Here is a 24,028-nt window from a genome sequence, read left to right as displayed (position 1 = left end):
TAAAAGGACAAAGAGCATAAGGGCACTTTATCTGAATGCCTGCAGTATTAGAAATAAGGTCAGTGAACTGGAGGCGCAAATCGGTACCCATGCCTATGATTGGGTCGCCATCACGGAAACATGACTACAAGGTGACCCGAAATGGGAATTAAACTTTCAAGGGTATCAGGTGGTGCAAAGAGAGAGACAGGATGGTAAGGGAGATGGAGTTGCACTCTTAATCAGAGATGAGCTCCAGGCAGTAGTGAGGGATGATATAAGATCTAAAGAGCATAATGTTGAGTCCATTTGGGTAGAGATAAAGAATAACAAAGGGAAAAAAATATTGGTGGGTGTTATCTATCGCCCACCAAATAACAATAGTTTAGTGGCACAGGAAATAAATAGAGAGATAAGTGAGGCATGTAATAATGATACGGCAGTCGTCATGGGGGACTTTAACTTCCACATAGATTGGGAAAATCAAGTTGGTCGTGGGAGTCTGGAAGAGGACTTCATAGAATGCATCCGCGATAGCTTTCTTGAGCAGCATGTTAAGGAACCCACAAGAGAAAATGCTCTCCTGGATCTCGTGTTGTGCAATGAGATAGGTAGAATAAATGATGTAATATTCAGAGACCATCTGGGAAATAGCAATTGAATTTCTCATTCAGATGGAAGGGGAAATAGATCTAAAACTAATATATTATGCTTCAACAGGGGTGACTACCATAGGATGAGGGAGGAATTGGGCAGAGTGGACTGGGAGCACAGGCTCATTGATGAAACAGTTGAGGAACAGTGGAAGATTTTCCAAGAAATATTTTGTAATGCTCAACAAAAATATATTCCGGTCAGGAAAAAGGGCAGCAAGGGAGGGAAAAATCAACCGTGGTTAGCAAAGGAAATAAAGGAGAGTATGAAATTGAAGGCGCAGGTGTACAAAGCTGCAAAGAGCAGTGGGAAACTGGAAGATTGGGAAAACTTTAAGGGACAACAAGGGGTTACAAAGCGGGTAATAAGAAATGGGAAAAAGGATTATGAAAGTCAATTGGCACAAAATATAAAAACAGAAAGCAAAAAATTTTATAAAGATATAAAACGGAAGAGGGTGGCCAGAGTTAACATAGGACCCTTGGAGGATGAGAAAGGAAAACTGGTAGCAAAAAATGAGGAAATGGCCAAAGCATTGAACAAATATTTTGTGTCAGTCTTCACGGTGGAAGACACGTCCAGCATGCCCAAGTGCGGAGTTAAGAATGCGAATGTTGGGGAGGGCCTTGATAAAATAGTTGTTACAAAGGAAGTAGTGATGGAGAAACTAATGGGACTAAAGCCAGACAAATCACCTGGTCCTGATGCTATGCATCCAAGGGTTCTGAAGGAAATGGCAGAAGTTAGAGTTGATGCATTGGTGGTCATAGACCAAAATTCCTTAGATTCTGGGCAGGTCCCGGCAGACTGGAAGACAGCAAATGTCACGTCACTTTTTAAGAAGGGATGTAGACAGAAGACTGGAAATTATTGGCCAATTAGCTTGACGTCTGTGGTTGAAAAAATCCTTGAAGCCATCATTAAATATGAAATAGTGAAACTTTTGGAACGTAAGGGTTCAATCAGGCAGACGCAGCATGGTTTTAGAAAGGGAAGATCTTGTTTGACAAACTTGTTAGGATTCTTTGAGGATATAATGGGTGCGGTGGATAGAGGGGAACAGGTTGATGCTGTATATTAGGATTTCCAGAAAGCGTTTGATAAGGTGCCGCACAAGAGACTTCTCAGTAAGTTACAGGAAAGTGGAGTCTGGGGAAATATATTGGCCTGGATTGAAAATTGACAGGAGGCAGAGAGTCGGGATAAATGGGAGTTTTTCAGGTTGGCAGAGAGTGGTAAGTGGGGTGCCGCAGGGGTCAGTGCTAGGCCCACAACTGTTCATCATTTACATTGATGACTTGGAGGAGGGAACAAAATGTGGTGGAGCCAAGTTTGCCGATGACACCAAATTGAGTGGAAGAGCAAATTGTAATGAGGATATGGAGAGTCTGCAGAGGGATAGAGTTAAGCTGGATGAGTGGGCAAAGGTCTGGCAGATGGAGTACAATGTTAGTAAGTGTGAAGTTATCCACTTGGGCAAGAAAAATAAAAGAGCTGAATATTATTTAAAGGGTGAAAAACTACAGCATGCTGTTGTGCAGAGGGACTTGGGTGTGCTTGTGCATGAATCGCAAAAAGTTAGGTTGCAGGTGCAGCAGGTTATTAAGAAGGAAAATGGAATATTGGCCTTCATCGCTAGAGGAATTGAATTCAGGAGTAGGGAGGTCACGTTGCAACTGTATAAGGTACTGGTGAGACTGCACCTGGAGTACTGAGTCCAGTTCTGGTCTCCATATCTGAGGAAGGATCTACTGGCTTTGGAGACGGTCCAGAGGAGGTTTACTAGGTTGATCCCTGGGATGAAGGGGTTGACTTACGATGAAAGATTAAATCGTCTAGGATTGTATTCGCTCGAGTTCAGAAGAATGAGAGGAGATCTTATAGAAACATATAGGATTATGAAGGGTATGGATAGGATAGATGTAGGAAGGTTTTTTGAGCCAGCCGGGGAAACTAAAACCAGAGGACACAGTCTCAAGATTTGGGGGAGTAGATTTAGGACAGAGATGAGGAAAAATAGTTTTTCCCAGAGAGTGGTGAATGTTTGGAATTCTCTAACCAGGGAAGTGGTTGAGGCTGCCTCATTAAACATATTTAAAATTCGGGTAGATAAATTTTTACATGATAGAGGAATTAGGGGATATGGGGAGAAGGCAGGTAGGTGGAGCTAGGTCATAAATTAGATCAGCCATGATCGTATTGAATGGCGGAGCAGGCTCGATGGGCCATTTTTGGCCGACTCCTCTTCCTACTTCCTATGTTCCTATGATTCATTCATCTTCTATCCCACCTTCTCTACCTGTGTGGCCATTTATAGGAGCTATGATCCATTCATCTTCCATCCCACCCTCCCTACCTGGTTGGCCATTTACAGGAGTTATGATCCATGCATCCTCTGTCCCACCCTCCCTACCTGGTTGGCCATTTATAGGAGCTATGATCCATGCATCCTCTGTCCCACCCTCCCTACCTGGTTGGCCATTTATAGGAGCTACGATCCACGCGTCTTCTGTCCCACCTTGTGTGACCATTTATAGGAGCTATGATCCATTCATCTTCCATCCCACCCTCCCTACCTGGTTGGCCATTTACAGGAGTTATGATCCATGCATCCTCTGTCCCACCCTCCCTACCTGGTTGGCCATTTATAGGAGCTATGATCCATGCATCCTCTGTCCCACCCTCCCTACCTGGTTGGCCATTTATAGGAGCTACGATCCACGCGTCTTCTGTCCCACCTTGTGTGACCATTTATAGGAGCTATGAACCATTCATCTTCCATCCCACCCTCCCTACCTGGTTGGCCATTTACAGGAGTTATGATCCATGCATCCTCTGTCCCACCCTCCCTACCTGGTTGGCCATTTATAGGAGCTATGATCCATGCATCCTCTGTCCCACCCTCCCTACCTGGTTGGCCATTTATAGGAGCTACGATCCACGCGTCTTCTGTCCCACCTTGTGTGACCATTTATAGGAGCTATGATCCATTCATCTTCCATCCCACCCTCCCTACCTGGTTGGCCATTTACAGGAGTTATGATCCATGCATCCTCTGTCCCACCCTCCCTACCTGGTTGGCCATTTATAGGAGCTATGATCCATGCATCCTCTGTCCCACCCTCCCTACCTGGTTGGCCATTTATAGGAGCTACGATCCACGCGTCTTCTGTCCCACCTTGTGTGACCATTTATAGGAGCTATGATCCATTCATCTTCCATCCCACCCTCCCTACCTGGTTGGCCATTTACAGGAGTTATGATCCATGCATCCTCTGTCCCACCCTCCCTACCTGGTTGGCCATTTATAGGAGCTATGATCCATGCATCCTCTGTCCCACCCTCCCTACCTGGTTGGCCATTTACAGGAGTTATGATCCATGCATCCTCTGTCCCACCCTCCCTACCTGGTTGGCCATTTATAGGAGCTATGATCCATGCATCCTCTGTCCCACCCTCCCTACCTGGTTGGCCATTTATAGGAGCTACGATCCACGCGTCTTCTGTCCCACCCTCCCTACCTGGTTGGCCATTTATAGGAGCTACGATCCACGCGTCTTCTGTCCCACCTTGTGTGACCATTTACAGGAGCTATGATCCATCTCTCCATCAATGATGTTATTGATCTCACCATTAACTGTTCCCTTCCCCTTCCTACTGACCTCCAAGGCTGCTACACCTCACAATTATTCGGATTTAACTCCATCTGTCATTTTTTTGCCCACATCTGTAACAGATCTATTTCCTCTGAATCCTTTGGTCGCCCTCGCACTGTCCATAACTCTACCGATCTTTGTGTCATCTGCAAAGTAAAGCACCCTTGAAATTTTTATTTGTCATTGATGAATATAACAAATGTGGGTTCCATCACTGACTTCCACGGAATAATAGTGGTTACAGAGCTACCGCCAGAGTAACACCCTTCCACCACCACCTTCTCTCACATGGGACACTGAATCGAGGTCCAAACTCTCATTTCACTGAACCCCATGCATCTTGGAGAGCTGGAGTTGGCAAGATTCTTGAACCAGAAGGACTCACCGGAGCAGCATACGACATGCACTGCAGACAGTGACCTGGGTGAACGTATACATGGCGAAGCTGTGCTCATTGCTGTCGCTGTACTCTGGGCGGATGTTGGACCTGCAGAGCGACAGAGAATAGGTGTCAGACCAACCCATTCATCCCGAGCCCCCAGCAGAGCCCGAGGAAGGACACAGTCTAACCAACTGAACAGGTGACCAAGCTGTACCCATTCATTTTACATACATGACATCACTTACAATCCTGAGATTCCTTTTTCTGCAGGGTGAAGACAGAATTACTACTCATTGGTTGTGCAACCAAAAATTGCACACAGCATAGACACGTCAACAAATAAAGAACTGAAAACAGACAACAAATGTAAACAATGTGCAATAAAGAGAGAATTTTTAAAAATCAATAAAGTGCCCAAGTAAGAGTCCTTAAATGAGTCCCTGATTGATTTGTGGTTGAGGAGTCTGATGGTGGAGGGGGAGCAGCTGTTCCTGAACCTTGTGGTGCGAGTCTTGTGGCACCGATACTTCTTTCCTAATGGCAGCAGCGAGAACAGAACGTGTGCTGAGTGGTGAGGGTCTTTAATGATTGCTGCTGCTCTCCGACACCAGCGTGCCCTGTAGATGTTCTCGACAGTTGGGAGGGTTTTGCCTGTAAGGGCTATGTCCACTATTGATTAGTGGGCTTTACGCTCAGTGGTATTGGCGTTCCCATACCAGACTGTGATGCAGCTGGTCAGCACACTTTCCACCACACCTCTGTAGAAATTTGCCTGGGTTTCTAGTGTCATACCAAACCATTGCAAACTCCTGAGGAAGTAGAGGCACTAATGAGCTTTCTTCATGATGCAGCCTGTAGTGCTCAGTATTGTTGGAGAATGTGGAGGAGATGTTCTTACCAATCCTCACTAGTCTGGAGATGAGGAAGTCCATGATCCAATTACACAGTGTGGTTATTCAGGAAAGTAGGCCAGATAACCAATTACGTCTTGAAGTTTGAGGGGATGATGGTGTTAAATGCCAAACTATAGTTGAAAAAGAGCATCCTAATGTTTGCATCTTCACTGTCCTGGTGTTTCAGGGCTTTGTGTAGATCCAGAGAGATGGCATCCTGTTGTTACGGTAGACAAACTGGAACATATCCATGTCACTCCTTAGACAGGAGCTGATATTCTTCAATACCAGCCTCTCAAAACATTTTATCACTGTTAATGACAGGTTATTCCACTCTTCTTGGGCACTGGTCCGATTGACACGTGTTTGAAACAGGTGGGCACCATAACCTGCTGGAGTGAGATATTGAAGATATCCATGAATGTATTTGTCAGTTGGTCCAAATGGTGCTGTGATCTTCTGAAGATCATCCCATCTGGATGTTGAGCACTGACAATGGAAGGAAGTTCATTGAATGAGCAACCAAAGGCCTCAGACACTGTCCTGAACAACTCGTGCAGTGATGTCCTGGGGATTTACAGGAGTAAGGTGAGATTGAAAGCCCTCAATATCATGACAACATTTCACCAAGTATGGCGTCAAGGGTAAGCCTAATGTCCGAGGGCAGCAAAGTGCAAATAATTCTATGATTGGCTGCATCACACACAAAGGAAGCTGACTGTGGGGTTACTGGAGGTCAGTCATCTGCAAACATACTGACCCATCCTTCCACTTCTTTGCACAGGTCACTGATAAAATTCACAAAGAGCAGGGGTCCAAGATCAGATCTCTGTGGAAATCCACACATCACTGACCTGCAGGGAGGATATGTTCCATCCACAGATTTTATTTTTTATTTTTCACACTATAAACCATATTGACCAAGATACAGACAGACATTTTTCTTCTTAAATATATACAGTGTCGTTTTCTCCCCCTTTTCCCCCCTCCCTTCCCTCCCTCCCTCACCCCTTCCCCATTTATTTGAAGTTCAATCTATAAGATACATTAAACCCATTAAACAATGTTCTCACTTCATAAAAATAAACAAGAAATTTTACTGAGTCAGTTCTTTTCGTTGTCTTCTTCTGTCATTTTAGGTGGTAGATGTCCCTGGTAGGATTTCTCTATTATGTTTCATGTATGGCTCCCATATTTGTTCAAATATTGTGATGTTATTTCTTAAATGATATGTTATTTTTTCTTTTTTTTTTTATTTTTTTTAATTTTTATTTTTCACACCATAAATCACAATAGCCATGATATACACTTTTTCTTTTTCACACATTTACAGTGACTTTTTCTCCCCCCCCTTCCCTCCTCCCAAGCCACCCCCCCAACCCCCCCCCCTCATCCATTTTAGGTATACAATTTAGGTTGCATTAATTCAGTCAGACAATGTTGTCGTTCAACAAAAATACACCAGAAATTCTATAGAGTCCATTCTTTTCTTTCCTTCTCCTTCCATCAACTTAGGTAATGTTTGTTCCCGGTAGGTTTTCGCTATTGTATTTAATGTAAGGCTCCCATACTTGTTCGAATATTTCAATATTATTTCTTAAACTATATGTTATTTTTTCTAATGGAATACATTTATTCATTTCTATATACCATTGTTGTATTTTCAAATTATCTTCCAATTTCCAGGTTGACATAATACATTTTTTTGCTACGGCTAGGGCTATCTTAACAAATCTTTTTTGTGCATCTTCCAAGTCAATTCCAAATTCTTTATTTTTTATGTTACTTAGGAGAAAGATCTCTGGATTCTTTGGTATATTGTTTTCTGTTATTTTATTTAATATCTGATTGAGATCATCCCAAAATTTTTCTACTCTCTCACATGTCCAGATTGCATGAATTGTTGTTCCCCTTTCTTTTTTACATCGAAAACATCTATCAGATACTGTTGGGTCCCATTTATTTAACTTTTGTGGTGTAATGTATAGTCTGTGTAACCAATTATATTGTATCATACGCAGCCTCGTATTTATTGTATTTCTCATCGTTCCAGAACATAATTTCTCCCATGTTTCCTTTTTTATCTTTATATTTAAATCTTGTTCCCAATTTTGTTTAGTTTTACCATTTGTCTCCTCATTCTCCTTTTCTTGCAGTTTAATATACATATTTGTTATAAATCTTTTGATTAACATTGTATCTGTAATCACATATTCAAGGTTACTTCCCTCTGGTAAACTCAAATTGCTTCCTAATTTATCTTTCAAGTAGGATCTCAGTTGGTAATATGCCAGCGCTGTATCTCCAGTTATATTGTACTTATCTCTCATTTGTTCAAAGGATAAGAATCTACTTCCTGAAAAACAATTTTCTATTCTTTTAATCCCTTTTTTTTCCCATTTTCTAAAGGAAAGGTTGTCTATTGTAAAAGGGAGTAGCTTATTTTGCGTCAATATTAGTTTTGGTATTTGATAATTTGTTTTATTTCTTTCTACATGAATCTTCTTCCATATATTGAGGAGATGGTGTAATACTGGAGAAGTTCTATGTTGTACCAATTTTTCGTCCCATTTATATAATATGTGTTCAGGTATCTTTTCCCCTATTTTATCTAATTCTAGTCTCGTCCAGTCTGGTTTTTCCCTTGTTTGATAAAAATCTGATAGGTACCTTAATTGTGCGGCTCTATAATAATTTTTAAAGTTTGGCAATTGTAAGCCTCCTTGTTTATACCATTCTGTTAATTTATCTAGTGCTATCCTCCATTTCCCCCCCTCCATAAAAATTTCCTTATTATTTTCTTTAACTCTTTGAAGAATTTTTCTGTCAGTTGTATTGGCAATGCCTGAAATAAGTATAGTATCCTTGGAAAAATGTTCATTTTAATACAGTTTATCCTTCCTATCAGTGTTAGTGGTAGCTCTTTCCAATGCTCCTCTAAATCGTCCTGTAATTTTTTCATTAGTGGATTGTAATTGAGTTTATATAGTTGGCCTAGATTTTTGTTTATTTGCACACCTAGGTATCTTATTGCCTGCATTTGCCATCTGAATGGGGATTCCTCCTTAAATTTTGAGAAATCCGCGTTATTCATAGGCATTGCTTCACTTTTATTTACGTTAATCTTGTATCCCGACACTTCTCCATATTCCTTCAATTTCTTATATAGTTCTTTTATTGATAGTTCTGGTTCTGTTAAGTACACTATCACATCATCCGCAAATAGACTGATTTTATATTCCCTGTCTTTTATTTTTATTCCTTTTATATTATTATCTATTTTTATCGATTCTGCTAGTGGTTCTATAGCTAGCGCAAACAATAATGGTGATAGTGGGCATCCCTGCCGTGTTGACCTGCTTAAGTTAAATTGCTTTGATACATGTCCATTTACTGTCACTTTCGCTAACGGTCCCTTATATAATGCTTTAATCCAATTAATATACTTCTCCGGTAAACTGAATTTTTGCAATACTTTGAACAAGTAATTCCATTCTACTCTGTCGAAGGCCTTCTCTGCGTCTAAAGCAACTGCTACTGCCGGTGCTTTATTTCCTTCTACTGCATGAATTAAGTTAATAAATTTACAAATATTGTCTGTTGTGCGTCTTTTTTTGATAAATCCAGTTTGGTCTAAATTTACCATTTTCGGTACCTGTTCTGCTAATCTGTTTGCTAATAGTTTAGCTATTATCTTATAATCTGTGTTTAGCAGAGATATTGGTCTATATGATGCTGGTGAGAGTGGATCTTTCCCTTGTTTTAGTATCACTGTAATTATTGCTGTTTTACATGCATCTGGTAAGTTTTGTGTCTCATCAATCTGGTTGATTACATCCAGGAGGGGCGGTATTATTAGATCTTTAAATGTTTTGTAGAATTCTATTGGGAGTCCATCCTCTCCTGGTGTCTTATTATTTGGTAATTTTTTTATTATCTCTTGTATTTCTACTGTTCCAAATGGTTCTGTTAATTTATTTTGTTCCTCTATTTGTAGTTTTGGTAGTTCAATTTTAGTCAAAAATTCATCTATTTTCCCTTCTTTCCCTTCGTTTTCAGTTCGGTATAATTGTTCATAGAATTCTCTGAAGTTTTCCTTAATTTCTTTTGGATTATATGTAATTTGTTTGTCTTTTTTCCTTGTTGCCAATACCATTTTCTTAGTTTGCTCTGACTTAAGCTGCCATGCTAAGATTTTGTGTGTTTTTTCACCTAGTTCATAATATTTCTGTTTTGTCTTCATTATATTCTTCTCCACCTTATATGTTTGTAATGTTTCATATTTTATTTTTTTATCCGCCAATTCTCTTCTTTTGGTTGTATCTTCCTTTATTGCTAATTTTTTTTCTATGTTTATTATTTCCCTTTCCAACTGCTCTGTTTCCTGATTATAGTCCTTCTTCATCTTGGTTGCATAACTTATTATTTGTCCTCTAATGAATGCTTTCATTGCGTCCCATAGTATAAACTTATCTTCCACTGATTCTGTATTTACTTCAAAGTACATTTTTAATTGTTTTTCAATAAATTCTCTAAAATCCTGTCTTTTAAGTAGCATGGGGTTTAATCTCCATCTATACATTCTTGGAGGGATGTCCTCTAGCTTTACTGTCAGTATTAAGGGTGAATGGTCCGATAGCATTCTCGCTTTATATTCTGTTTTTCTTACTCTGTCCTGCATACTAGCTGATAACAAAAATAGGTCTATTCTTGAGTATGTTTTATGTCTAGTCGAGTAGTAAGAGTATTCCTTTTCTTTAGGGTTTTGTTTCCTCCATATGTCCACAAGTTTCATTTCTTGCATTGATTTAATTATAAATTTGGTTACTTTGTTCTTCCTGTTAATTTTTTTCCCCGTTTTATCCATATTTGGATCCAAATTCAGATTGAAATCCCCTCCTATTAGTATGTTCCCTTGCGTATTAGCTACCTTCAAAAAGATATCTTGCATAAACTTTTGATCTTCTTCGTTAGGTGAATATATATTAAGTAGATTCCAAAGCTCCGAATATATCTGACATTTTATCATAACATATCTCCCTGCTGGATCTATTATTTCCTCTTCTATTTTAAATGGCACATTTTTGCTAATTAATATAGCCACTCCTCTTGCTTTTGAATTATACGATGCTGCTGTTACATGTCCTACCCAATCTCTCTTTAATTTCTTGTGCTCCAATTCAGTTAAGTGTGTTTCTTGGACAAATGCTATATCTATTTTTTCCTTTTTCAGTAAATTTAGTAGTTTCTTCCTTTTAATTTGGTTATGTATTCCATTAATATTTAAAGTCATATAGTTCAGCGTAGCCATTTTATATTTTGTTTATCTTCTCTTTCTGTTTTTCCATCATTACCTTTCCTCCTTTTCCATTTCTGTTTTCTTATTTTCAACTCTTTACCAGGCAACATTCCTACAACATCCAACATTTTCCTTATTCTCCTATTTCTATCTTCTTTATCCCCAATCTCCCCTTCCCCTCCTGAGTTGTCCTTTATCCCTTGTCGGACAACCACATCTCCCCTCTCCATTTGGATTTGCGAATCCACTCGCAAGCATCAACTGATTTTGCAGTGACCGCTCTTTTCCCCCACCCAGCCCCCCCCAGAAAAGATTTCACTTTTCATATGTCACAAAGGTCACTCTTTTAAATCCCTCCTTATTCTCTCTATTCCATTACCTTCCCTTATTAATTCTTGTCTATACTATCTATGTTTTCCTCTAATTACAGATACTTTCACGTATGCCCATTGTCTCTATTCACTCTTATACCTCTTTACCCGCATACATATCAATCGTGGTCATTTTTACCCTCATTACCCGTCTTCATCCCTCAGTCTATTTTTGTCTTTACCCACATACATATCAATCATGATCATTTTTACTCTCATTACCCGTCTTCATCCCTCAGTCTATTTTTGTAATTGTTCTGCAAATTTTCGTGCTTCTTCTGGATCCGAGAACAGTCTGTTTTGTTGTCCTGGAATAAATATTTTCAATACCGCAGGATGCTTCAGTGTAAATTTATATCCTTTCTTCCATAAAATCGCCTTTGCTGTATTGAACTCTTTTCTCTTCTTTAGGAGTTCAAAACTTATATCTGGATAAATGAAGATTTTTTGCCCTTTATACTCCAGTGGTTTGTTGCCCTCTCTTACTTTTTCCATTGTCTTCTCCAGTACCTTTTCTCTTGTAGTATATCTTAGGAATTTTACTATAATAGATCTTGGTTTTTGTTGTGGTTGTGGTTTAGGGGCCAATGCTCTATGTGCCCTTTCTATTTCCATTTCTTGCTATAGTTCTGGACATCCTAGGGCCTTAGGGATCCATTCTTTTATAAACTCCCTCATATTCTTGCCTTCTTCATCTTCCTTAAGGCCCACTATCTTTATGTTATTTCTTCTGTTATAATTTTCCATTATATCTATTTTTTGAGCTAGTAATTCTTGTGTCTCTTTAGTTTTTTTATTAGATTCCTCCAATTTCTTTTTTAAGTCTTCTACCTCCATTTCTACTGCTATTGCCCGTTCTTCCATCTTGTCCATTTTTTTCCCCATTTCTGTTAAGGTCATATCAATTTTATTTATTTTCTTTTCTGTGTTGTTTATTCTTCTTCTTAAATCATTGAATTCCTGTGTTTGCCATTCTTTAAATGACTCCATGTATCCTCTAACAAGAGCAAGTATATCCTTTACCTTGCCTTTCCCTTTATCTATTTCACTGTATTCTTCCTCTGGGTTGGCCATCTGTTGTTTCTTTGTTGCCCTTTCCTCCTCTTCTTTCTTGTTTCCATTGTCTTCTGTGGTCTCTTCTTGCTGCAGGTGTTCTGCAGCTGTCGTTGCCGGCTGTGGAGATCGACTACCCAGCTGGTCCCCCCTCCCGTCGGTGTGTTTTTTTTCATGCGCATCGCGCATACACGACTCCTCGCGCATGCGCGGTTGCGCACTTTTACTCGGCTCTGTGAGCCATTGTTGTAGTTCTTTTTCTACCGACCTGAGGTAGTGGGCTCCTCTCTCCACAGCGGGCCTCTTCGGACAGGTAAGGCCTTCACCTTTTTCCTCCGTTGTCTTCTCTTCCTCTCTTCTTTCCGTTGATTTTGATTTTTCTCCTTTTGTCTCCATCTTCTTTCCACCTTTATACTCACTTTTCTTTAACTTGTATTTCCGTGCCTTTGTATTTTCTCTTGTTTTTCCCGACTTTTCTGGAAAGGGCTGGAGTTCACCGTCCGGCCACTACTCCATCACGTGACTCCTCCTATATGTTATTTTTTCTAATGAAATACATTTATTCATTTCTATATACCATTGTTGTATTGTCAAGTTATCTTCTAATTTCCAGGCTAACATTATACATTTTTTTGCTACAGCTAGGGCTATCCTAACAAATCTTTTTTGTGCTCCATCCAAATCGAGTCCAAATTCTTTGTTTTTTATATTACTTAGGAAGATCTCTGGGTTTTTTGGTATATTGTTTTTTGTGATTTTATTTAATATTTGGTTTAGATCTTCCCAAAATTTTTTCACTTTCTCACATGTCCAGATTGCATGAATTGTTGTTCCCGTTTCCTTTTTACAGCGAAAACATCTGTCTGATACTGTTGGGTCCCATTTATTTAACTTTTGAGGAGTGATGTATAGCCTGTGTGTCCAGTTATATTGTATCATGCGTAACCTCGTGTTTATTGTATTTCTCATAGTTCCTGAGCATAGCTTCTCCCATGTTTCATTCTTTATCTTTAACATAAAACATATACATAACAATTTACAGCACGGAAACAGGCCATTAGGCCCTTCTAGTCCGCACCGAACCAAACACCCCTTTCTAGTCCCACCTCCCTGCACAATGCCCATAACCCTCCATCTTCTTCTCATCCAGAACCTGTCCAACCTTTTCTTAAATAATACAATTGACTCCGCCGCCACTATTTCTCCCGGAAGATCATTCCACACGGCTACCACTCTCTGAGTAAAGAAGTTCCCCCTCATGTTACCTCTAAACTTCTGCCCCTTAATTCTTAACTCATGTCCTCTTGTTTTAATCTTTCCTCCTCTTAACGGAAATAGTCTATCCACATCCACTCTGTCTATCCCTTTCATAATCTTAAATACTTCTATCAAATCCCCTCTCAACCTTCTACGCTCCAAAGAATAAAGACTTAATCTGTCCAATCTCTCCCTATACTCTAGATGCTTAAACCCAGGTAACATTCTGGTAAACCTTCTCTGCACTCTCTCCACTCTGTTTATATCCTTTCTATAATTAGGCGACCAGAACTGCACACATAACTCCAAATTAGGCCGCACCAATGTCTTATACAATCTCAACATCACCTCCCAACTCCTATATTCCATGCAATGATTGATAAAGGCCAGCATACTAAAAGCCTTCTTCACCACCCTATTTACGTGAGTTTCTACCTTCAGGGAACGATATACCGTTACTCCTAAATCTTTCTGCTCTTCTGTTTTCCTCAATGCTCTACCATTTACCACGTATGTCTTATTCTGATTCTTCTTACCAAAATGAAGCACCTCACATTTTTCAGCATTAAATTCCATCTGCCATTTTTCAGCCCACTTTTCTAAGCAGCCCAAATCCCTCTGCAATCCTTGAAAACCTTCTTCATTATCCACTATTCCACCTATCTTAGTATCGTCTGCATATTTACTAATCCAATTCACCACCCCATCATCTAGATCATTAATGTATATAACGAACAACAATGGGCCCAATACAGATCCTTGAGGCACACCACTGGTCACCGGCCTCCAACCTGACAGACAATTATCCACTACCACTCTCTGGCCTCTCCCTTTCAGCCAATGTTCAATCCATTTGACTATCTCAAAATTTATACCTAAAGACTGCACCTTCTTAACTAACCTTCCATGTGGTACCTTATCGAAAGCCTTACTGAAGTCCATATAGACAACATCCACTGCGCTACCCTCATCCACATTCCTAGTCACCTCTTCAAAAAATTCAATCAGATTGGTCAAACATGACCTTCCTCCCACAAATCCATGTTGAGTGCTCCTGATCAGACCCTGTCTATCCAGATGTTTATAAGTACTATCTCTAAGAATTTTCTCCATTAATTTACCTACCACAGACGTCAAACTTACAGGCCGATAGTTGCCAGGCTTCCTCCTTGAACCCTTTTTAAATAACGGAACCACATGCGCAATGCGCCAATCCTCCGGCACTATCCCCATATGTTTAGATCTTGTTCCCATATTTGTTTAGGTTTACCGTTTGTTTCCTCGTTCTCCTTTTCTTGCAGTTTGATGTACATGTTTGTTACAAACTTTTTAATTATCATTGTGTCTGTAATCACATATTCAAAATTGCTTCCTTCTGGTAACCTCAGACTGTTTCCCAATTTGTCCTTCAAGTAGGTTTTCAGTTGGTGGTATGCAAACATTGTATCGTGAGTTATATTATATTTATCCTTCATTTGTCCAAAGGATAATAATTTATTTCCCGAAAAACAATTTTCTATTCTTTTGATCCCTTTTCTCTCCCATTCTCTAAAGGAAAGGTTATCTATTGTGAAAGGGATTAGCTGATTTTGCATCAATATTAGTTTTGGTAGTTGGTAGTTTGCTTTATTCCTTTCTACATGAATCTTCTTCCAACTCTTGAGCAGATGATGCAATACTGGTGAATTCCTACGTTGCACCAATTTTTCATCCCATTTATATAGTATATGTTCAGGTATCTTCTCCCCTATTTTATCTAGTTCTAATCTGGTCCAATCTGGCTTTTCCCTTGTTTGATAAAAATCTGATAGGTATCTTAATTGTGCGGCTCTATAATAATTCTTAAAGTTTGGCAGTTGTAAGCCTCCTTGTTTGCACCATTCTGTTAATTTATCTACTGCTATCCTTGGTTTCCCCCCTTTCCATAAGAATTTCCTTATTATTTTCTTTAACTCCTTGAAGAATTTCTCTGTTAGGTGTATTGGTAATGACTGAAATAGGTATTGTATCCTTGGGAAAATATTCATTTTAATACAGTTTATCCTTCCTATCAGTGTTAGTGGTAAGTCTTTCCAATGCTCTAAGTCGTCTTGTAATTTTTTCATTAATGGATGGTAATTGAGTTTATATAGATGGCCGAGGTTTTTATTTGGTTGTATACTTAGGTATCGCATTGCTTGTGTTTGCCATCTAAATGGCGATTCTTTCTTAAACTTTGTGAAATCCGCATTATTCATTGGCATTGCTTCACTTTTATTTGCGTTGATCTTGTACCCCGATACTTCTCCATATTCCTTCAATTTCCTATGTAATTCTTTTATTGATGTTTCTGGTTCTGTTAAGTATATTATAACGTCATCTGCAAATAGACTGATTTTATATTCCTTCTCTTTTATTTTTATCCCTTTTATTTTATTTTATGTTCTTATCAGTTCTGCTAGTGGTTCTATAGCTAACGCGAACAGTGAGGGAGATAGTGGACATCCCTGCCTGTTGATCTGCTTAAGTTAAATTGTTTTGATATATATCCATTTACTGTCACTTTCACCAATGGCCCCTTATATAATGCTTTAATCCAATTAATATAGTTCTCTGGTAGGCTGAATTTTTGTAGTACTTTGAATAAATAATTCCATTCTACTCTGTCAAAGGCCTTCTCTGCGTCTAAAGCAACCGCTACTGTTGGCGTTTTATTTCCTTCTACTGCATGAATTAAGTTAATAAATTTACAGATATTGTCTTTGTTTGTATTTTTTTAATAAATCCAGTTTGGTCTAGATTTACTATTTTTGGTACATAGTCGGCCAATCTGTTTGCTAATAGTTTAGCTATTATCTTATAATCTGTGTTAAGTAAAGATATTGGTCCATATGACACTGGTGCAAGTGGATCTTTCCCTGTCTTTGGTATTACTGTAATTATTGCTGTACCAGGATGTAGTCCAGGAGGTGCCAGTGTTTGGATCGGGGATGCATCCAGGTGGTCTTAAGGCTGTCCCTCTGCTGAAAAAGGGTGTTTGTAATGACAAGACGCTGTTCTGCGCAGAGCTCCAACAGGAGGCGCCCATTGTCGTTGCACTTGCCGACGCCATACTTGCCCAGGATTCCTGGCCAGGTTTCTGAGTCTTTGCCGACACGAGCGTTGAAGTCGCCCAGGATGACAACCTTGTCGGCTGTAGGGGTACGTTGGATGAGGTTGCGCAGGTCGGTGTAGAACTTGTTCTTTTCTGCTGGTTCCGCCTGGAGGGTTGGAGCATAGACACTGATGAGGGTGATGTGACGCTTGTTTTGAAGTGGGAGTCGCATGGACATGATTCGGTCCGAGAGGCCTGTCGGAAGGTTTTCGAGTTTGGAGGCAATGAAGCTCTTGACCATGAAGCCTACACCAGATAGGCGTCGTTCATCCGAAGGCTTGCCAGACCAGTAGAGTGTGTAGCCCGCTCCGCGTTCTTGGAGGCTGCCTACATCTGCCAGGCGGACTTCACTGAGAGCGGCTATGTCGATGTCAAGTCTGAGGAGTTCATGTGCAATGAGGGCAGACCGACGTTCAGGTCGGTGGCTGTCAGCCTTGTCTAGCATGGTTCTGATGTTCCAGCATGCTAGCTTGAGTTTGTGAGCATCTTTTGAGGGGGAGGACGTGGAGGGGGAGGACATGGAGGGGGAGGACGTGGAGGGGGAGGACGTGGAGGGGGAGGACGTGGAGGGGGAGGACGTGGACCTGTCCTCGGGCCTGCGCAAAGGAGCTTTTAGGTGAAGTGACAAACAAGATGTGCTCCACACCAGGGTCATGCCTAGCGCGGAATGCCACACTGACCACCGGCTGGTTCGCTGCAAGCTCAACCTTCACTTCAAACCAAAGCCCAGGAACAATAAAGCCCCCAGAAAGAGGTTCAATGTTGGAAACCTGCAGTCAGACGAAGCGAGAGGAAACTTCCAGGCAAACCTCAAAGCAAAGCTCGACGTTGCAACCCGCCTCACGGACCCGTCCCCTGAAACCCTCTGGGATCAGTTGAAGACTACCATACTGCAATCCACTGAAGAGGTACTGGGCTTCTCCTCCAGGAAAAACAATGACTGGTTTGACGAAAACAGCCAGGAAATCCAGGAGCTGCTGGCAAAGAAGCGAGCTGCCCACCAGGCTCACCTTACAAAGCCGTCCTGTCCAGAGAAGAAACAAGCCTTCCGTCGCGCATGCAGCCATCTTCAGCGCAAACTCCGGGAGATTCAAAATGAGTGGTGGACTAGCCTCGCCAAACGAACACAGCTCAGCGCGGACATTGGCGACTTCAGGGGTTTCTACGAGGCTCTAAAGGCTGTGTACGGCCCCTCACCCCAAGTCCAAAGCCCGCTGCGCAGCTCAGACGGCAAAGTCCTCCTCAGCGACAAGATCTCCATCCTCAACCGATGGTCAGAACACTTCCAATCTCTTTTCAGTGCCAACTGCTCAGTCCAAGATTCCGCCCTGCTCCAGCTCCCTCAACAGCCCCTAAGGCTAGAGCTGGATGAGGTTCCCACCCTGGATGAGACATATAAGGCAATCGAACAACTGAAAAGTGGCAAAGCAGCAGGTATGGATGGAATCCCCCCAGAAGTCTGGAAGGCTGGCGGCAAAACTCTGCATGCCAAACTGCATGAGTTTTTCAAGCTTTGTTGGGACCAAGGTAAACTGCCTCAGGATCTTCGTGATGCCACCATCATCACCCTGTACAAAAACAAAGGCGAGAAATCAGACTGCTCAAACTACAGGGGAATCACGTTGCTCTCCATTGCAGGCAAAATCTTCGCTAGGATTCTACTAAATAGAATAATACCTAGTGTCGCCGAGAATATTCTCCCAGAATCACAGTGCGGCTTTCGCGCAAACAGAGGAACTACTGACATGGTCTTTGCCCTCAGACAGCTCCAAGAAAAGTGCAGAGAACAAAACAAAGGACTCTACATCACCTTTGTTGACCTCACCAAAGCCTTCGATACCGTGAGCAGGAAAGGGCTTTGGCAAATACTAGAGCGCATCGGATGTCCCCCAAAGTTCCTCAACATGATTATCCAACTGCACGTAAACCAACAAGGTCGGGTCAGATACAGCAATGAGCTCTCTGAACCCTTCTCCATTAACAATGGCGTGAAGCAAGGCTGTGTTCTCGCGCCAACCCTCTTTTCAATCTTCTTCAGCATGATGCTGAACCAAGCCATGAAAGACCCCAACAATGAAGACGCTGTTTACATCCGGTACCGCATGGATGGCAGTCTCTTCAATCTGAGGCACCTGCAAGCTCACACCAAGACACAAGAGAAACTTGTCCGTGAACTACTCTTTGCAGACGATGCCGCTTTAGTTGCCCATTCAGAGCCAGCTCTTCAGCGCTTGACGTCCTGCTTTGCGGAAACTGCCAAAATGTTTGGCCTGGAAGTCAGCCTGAATAAAACTGAGGTCCTCCATCAGCCAGCTCCCCACCATGACTACCAGCCCCCCCACATCTCCATCGGGCACACAAAACTCAAAACGGTCAACCAGTTTACCTATCTCGGCTGCACCATTTCATCAGATGCAAGGATCGACAATGAGATAGACAACAGACTCGCCAAGGCAAATAGCGCCTTTGGAAGACTACACAAAAGAGTCTGGAAAAACAACCAACTGAAAAACCTCACAAAGATAAGCGTATACAGAGCTGTTGTCATACCCACACTCCTGTTCGGCTCCGAATCATGGGTCATCTACCGGCACCACCTACGGCTCCTAGAACGCTTCCACCAGCGTTGTCTCCGCTCCATCCTCAACATCCATTGGAGCGCTTACACCCCTAACGTCGAAGTACTCGAGATGGCAGAGGTCGACAGCATCGAGTCCACGCTGCTGAAGATCCAGCTGCGCTGGATGGGTCACGTCTCCAGAATGGAGGACCATCGCCTTCCCAAGATCCTGTTATATGGCGAGCTCTCCACTGGCCACCGTGACAGAGGTGCACCAAAGAAAAGGTACAAGGACTGCCTAAAGAAATCTCTTGGTGCCTGCCACATTGACCACCGCCAGTGGGCTGATAACGCCTCAAACCGTGCATCTTGGCGCCTCACAGTTTGGCGGGCAGCAACCTCCTTTGAAGAAGACCGCAGAGCCCACCTCACTGACAAAAGGCAAAGGAGGAAAAACCCAACACCCAACCCCAACCAACCAATTTTCCCTTGCAACCGCTGCAATCGTGTCTGCCTGTCCCGCATCGGACTTGTCAGCCACAAACGAGCCTGCAGCTGACGTGGACTTTTTACCCCCTCCATAAATCTTCGTCCGCGAAGCCAAGCCAAAGAAAGAAGAATTATTGCTGTTTGGCATGAATGTGGTATGTTTTGTGTTTTATCAGTCTGGTTGATTACTTCCAGAAGGAGAGGAATTAATAAGTTTTAAATGTTTTATAGAATTCTATTGAGAATCCATCCTCTCCTGGTGTTTTATTGTTCTGTAGCTTTTTAATATCTCCTGTAATTCTTCTATTTCAAATGGTTTTATTAATTTATTTTGCTCCTCTGTTTGTAATTTCGGTAGTTCAATTTTAGTTAGAAATTCATCTATTTTGTCTTCTTTCCCTTCGTTTTCAGTTTGATATAGTTGCTCGTAGAATTCCCTGAAGTTTTCATTGATCTCCGTTGGATTATATGTAATTTGTTTGTCCTTTTTCCTTAATGCCAATACCTTTCTTTTAGTTTGTTCTGTCCTGAGCTGCCATGCTAGAATTTTGTGCGTTTTTTTTCTCCTAGTTCATAATATTTCTGTTTTGTCTTCATTATGTTCTTCTCCACCTTATATGTTTGTAGTGTTTCATATTTTATTTTTTTATCTGCCAATTCTCTTCTTTTAGTTATATCTTCCTTCATTGCTAATTCTTTTTCTATATTTATTTCCCTTTCCAACTGCTCTGTTTCCTGATTATAGTCCTTCTTCATCTTGGTTACATAACTTATTATTTGCCCTCTAATGAACGCTTTCATTGCATCCCATAGTATAAACTTATCTTTCACTGATTCCGTATTTATTTCAAAGTACATTTTAATTTGTCATTCAATGAATTCTCTAAAATCCTGTCTTTTAAGTAGCATGGAGTTTAATCTCCATCTATACATTCTTGGAGGGATGTCCTCTAACTCTATTGTCAATAACAGGGGTGAGTGGTCTGATAATAGTCTAGCTTTATATTCCATTTTCCTAACTCTCCCTTGAATGTGGGCTGATAACAGGAATAGGTCTATCCTTGAGTATGTTTTATGTCTACCCGAATAATATGAATATTCCTTTTCCTTTGGGTGTTGTTTCCTCCATATATCCAAAAGTTGCATTTCTTGCATCGATTTAATTATAAATTTGGTTACTTTGTTCTTTCTGTTAGTTTTTTTCCAGTTTTATCCATGTTTGAGTCCAAATTAAGGTTAAAATCCCCTCCTATTAGTATGTTCCTGTGCGTATCTGCTATCTTCAAAAATATATCTTGCATAATTTTTTGATCTTCTTCATTAGGTGAATATACATTGAGTAAATTCCAAAATTCTGAATATATCTGACATTTTATCATTACATATCTCCCTGCTGGATCTATTATTTCCTCTTCTATTTTGATTGGTACATTTTTATTGATTAATATAGCTACTCCTCTAGCTTTTGAATTATATGACGCTGCTGTTACATGTCCTACCCAATCTCTCTTTAATTTCTTGTGTTCCATTTCAGTTAGATATGTTTCTTGTACGAATGCTATAACATAACATAACATAACAATTACAGCACGGAAACAGGCCATTAGGCCCTTCTAGTCTGCACCGAACCAAACACCCCTTTCTAGTCCCACCTCCCTGCACAATGCCCATAACCCTCCATCTTCTTCTCATCCATATACCTGTCCAACCTTTTCTTAAATAATACAATTGACTCCGCCGCCACTATTTCTCCTGGAAGCTCATTCCAATATATCAATTTTTTTTTCAGTAAATTTAACAGTTTCTTCCTTTTGATTTGGTTATGTATTCCATTAATATTTAAAGTCATATAATTCAACATAGCCATTTCATACTTTGTTTATCTTTCCTTTCCGTTTCCTCATCACCACTTTCCCTAATTATCCATTTCTGCTTTCTTTTTTTGAACACATTATAAGACAACATTTCTAAAACATCAAATATTTCCACTATTCTCATATCTAAAATTCCTTTAACCCCAATAGTCCCTCCCCTTTCTGAGTTGCCCTTTGTCCCTTGTCGGGCAACCACATCTCCCCTCTCCATTTGGATTTGCGAATCCACTCGCAAGCGTCAACTGATTTTACAGTGACCGTAATTCTTCCCCACCCAGCCCCCCCAGAAAAGATTTTAATCTTCATATATAACAAAGGTCACTCTCTTAATTACCTCCTTACTTCCTTTCTTCCCTTTCTTTCCCTTCTTAGTTCTTACCTATACTCTATTTTTTATATATACACATATATATACATACACGCATATACATATATATATATATATATATATATATATACCTACATACACACATACATATAGTTTGTTGTCATATTTGTTCTTGTTACATCTCTTCATCTCTCTGCCTGTTTTGTAGTTCTGCAAATTTTCGTGCTTCTTCCGGATCCGAGAATAGTTTGTTTTGCTGCCCCGGAATAACTATTTTAAGTACCGCTGGGTATTTTAACATAAATTTATATTCTTTTTTCCATAAGATCGTTTTTGCTGTATTGAACTCCTTTCTCTTCTTCAGAAGTTCAAAACTTATATCTGGATAGAAAAAATTTTTTTGACCTTTGTATTCCAGTGGTTTTTTGTCTTCTCTTATTTTCCTCATTGCTTTCTCCAACATGTTTTCTCTTGTTGTATATCTTAGGAATTTTACTAGAATGGATCTTGGTTTTTGTTGAGGTTGTGGTTTAGCGGCTAATGTTCTGTGTGCCCTTTCTATTTCCATTTCTTCCTGTAATTCTGGTCTTCCTAGGACCCTGGAGATCCAATCTTTTATAAATTCTTTCATATTTTTGCCTTCTTCATCTTCCTTAAGGCCCACTATCTTTATATTATTTCTTCTATTATAATTTTCCATTATATCTATCTTCTGAGCTAACAGCTCCTGTGACTCTTTAACTTTTTTATCAGATTCTTCTAATTTCTTTTTTAAGTCCTCTATTTCCATTTCTATGGCTGTTTCTCGTTCTTCCACCTTGTCCACTCTTTTTCCTATATCTGACATGATCATCTCTAATCTATTCATTTTTTCTTCTGTACTTTTTACTCTTTTTATTTCACTGAATTCTTGTGATGACCATTCTTTTACTGTTTCCATATATTCTTTAAAAAAAAATATATCCATGTACTTGCCCTTCCCTTCATCTTCCATTTCTCTGTGTTCTTCCTCCTCTTCTTCTGAGTCCACTCCAGGATCTGTGTCCTTTACCTCTGTCTCTTCTGGTTTTCTTGTTGGATTGTTTGTTTTATTTTGTTGGGTATTTTTGGTCTTCTTATTTTTACTAGAAATGTCTTGCTGCTGGTCTTCTTCCTCTGGGTTGGTCATCTGTTGTTTCTTTGATTTCTTTTTACTCTCTTCTTTCTTGCTCTCGTTATTTTCTGTGTTTTCCTCTTGCTGTTGTGTTGTAGTTGCCTGTTTCAGCTGTGGAGATTTACTCCTCAGCTGGTCCCCCCTCCCGTCAGTGTTATTTTTGTCATGCGCAGTTGTGCACTTTTGTTTGGCTCCGTGAGCCATTTTTGTAGTCCCAAGTTCGGGGCTTCGACTGACCTCAGGGAGCGGGCTTCTCTCTCCGCGGCCGGCCTCCTCGTACAGGCAAGGCCTTCACCTTCTTCTTACGACGTCCTTCCTTCTTCTTTTCTTCCCGTTGTTTTTGGTTTTTCTTTCTTCGCTGCCATTTTCTCCACACTTTCACTTTCGCTTTGTTGTAGTTTCTATGTTTGTGCCTTTGTTTTTTCTCTATCTTTTTTTAACTTTTCTGGAGAGGGCTGGAGTTCCTCTACTGGCCACTACTCCATCACGTGACTCCACTCCATCCACAGTTTCACGCTGCTTTCTGCATGCAGTTCTGAATCTACATGGCCAATGGTCTATGGATCCCCTGACTCATGACTTTCTAATGAGCTTATCAAAGGGAGCTTTGTCAAATGTTCAAAGAAATCGAAATACACATCTATCACCAAACCTTCATCAACCTTCTCGAAAAATTCATGAAACAGTTATTATTTTGTACAGGTATAGAATGCCACTTGGTCTCAATATGTATTGTTTGTCTATATGTATGTTATGTCAGGTTGCGTGTTTTACACAGAGGACGGGAGAACGCTGTTTCACAGGGTTGTACTTGTACAATCAGATGAAAATAAACTTGACCTGCTGTTAGCCATGTTGAAATTTTCTCATCCAACACTGCTCGACTCACTGATTTATAATTCACAGGGTTCTTTCCATTTTACCTTTTAAAAGTGTGATAAGGAAGG

The 24,028-nt window shown here is 40.5% G+C and overlaps 1 protein-coding gene across 2 annotated transcripts in view; it reads right to left on the bottom strand.

Moving 5' to 3' along the window:
- The window catches only part of LOC138764095 (guanine nucleotide exchange factor VAV3), a 280,714-nt gene that overhangs the window by 86,482 nt on the left and 170,204 nt on the right, over positions 1-24,028 (bottom strand). For both annotated transcript variants that reach the window (XM_069939464.1, XM_069939466.1), the window contains exon 16: positions 4,675-4,776. In XM_069939464.1, the coding sequence (XP_069795565.1) occupies positions 4,675-4,776 (102 nt within the window). The remainder of the gene's footprint in view (positions 1-4,674; positions 4,777-24,028) is intronic.

The sequence above is a fragment of the Narcine bancroftii genome, chromosome 5 (genome assembly GCF_036971445.1).
Source record: "Narcine bancroftii isolate sNarBan1 chromosome 5, sNarBan1.hap1, whole genome shotgun sequence".
Lineage (NCBI taxonomy): Eukaryota > Metazoa > Chordata > Chondrichthyes > Torpediniformes > Narcinidae > Narcine > Narcine bancroftii.
This window is presented reverse-complemented; position numbering and strand designations above follow the sequence as displayed.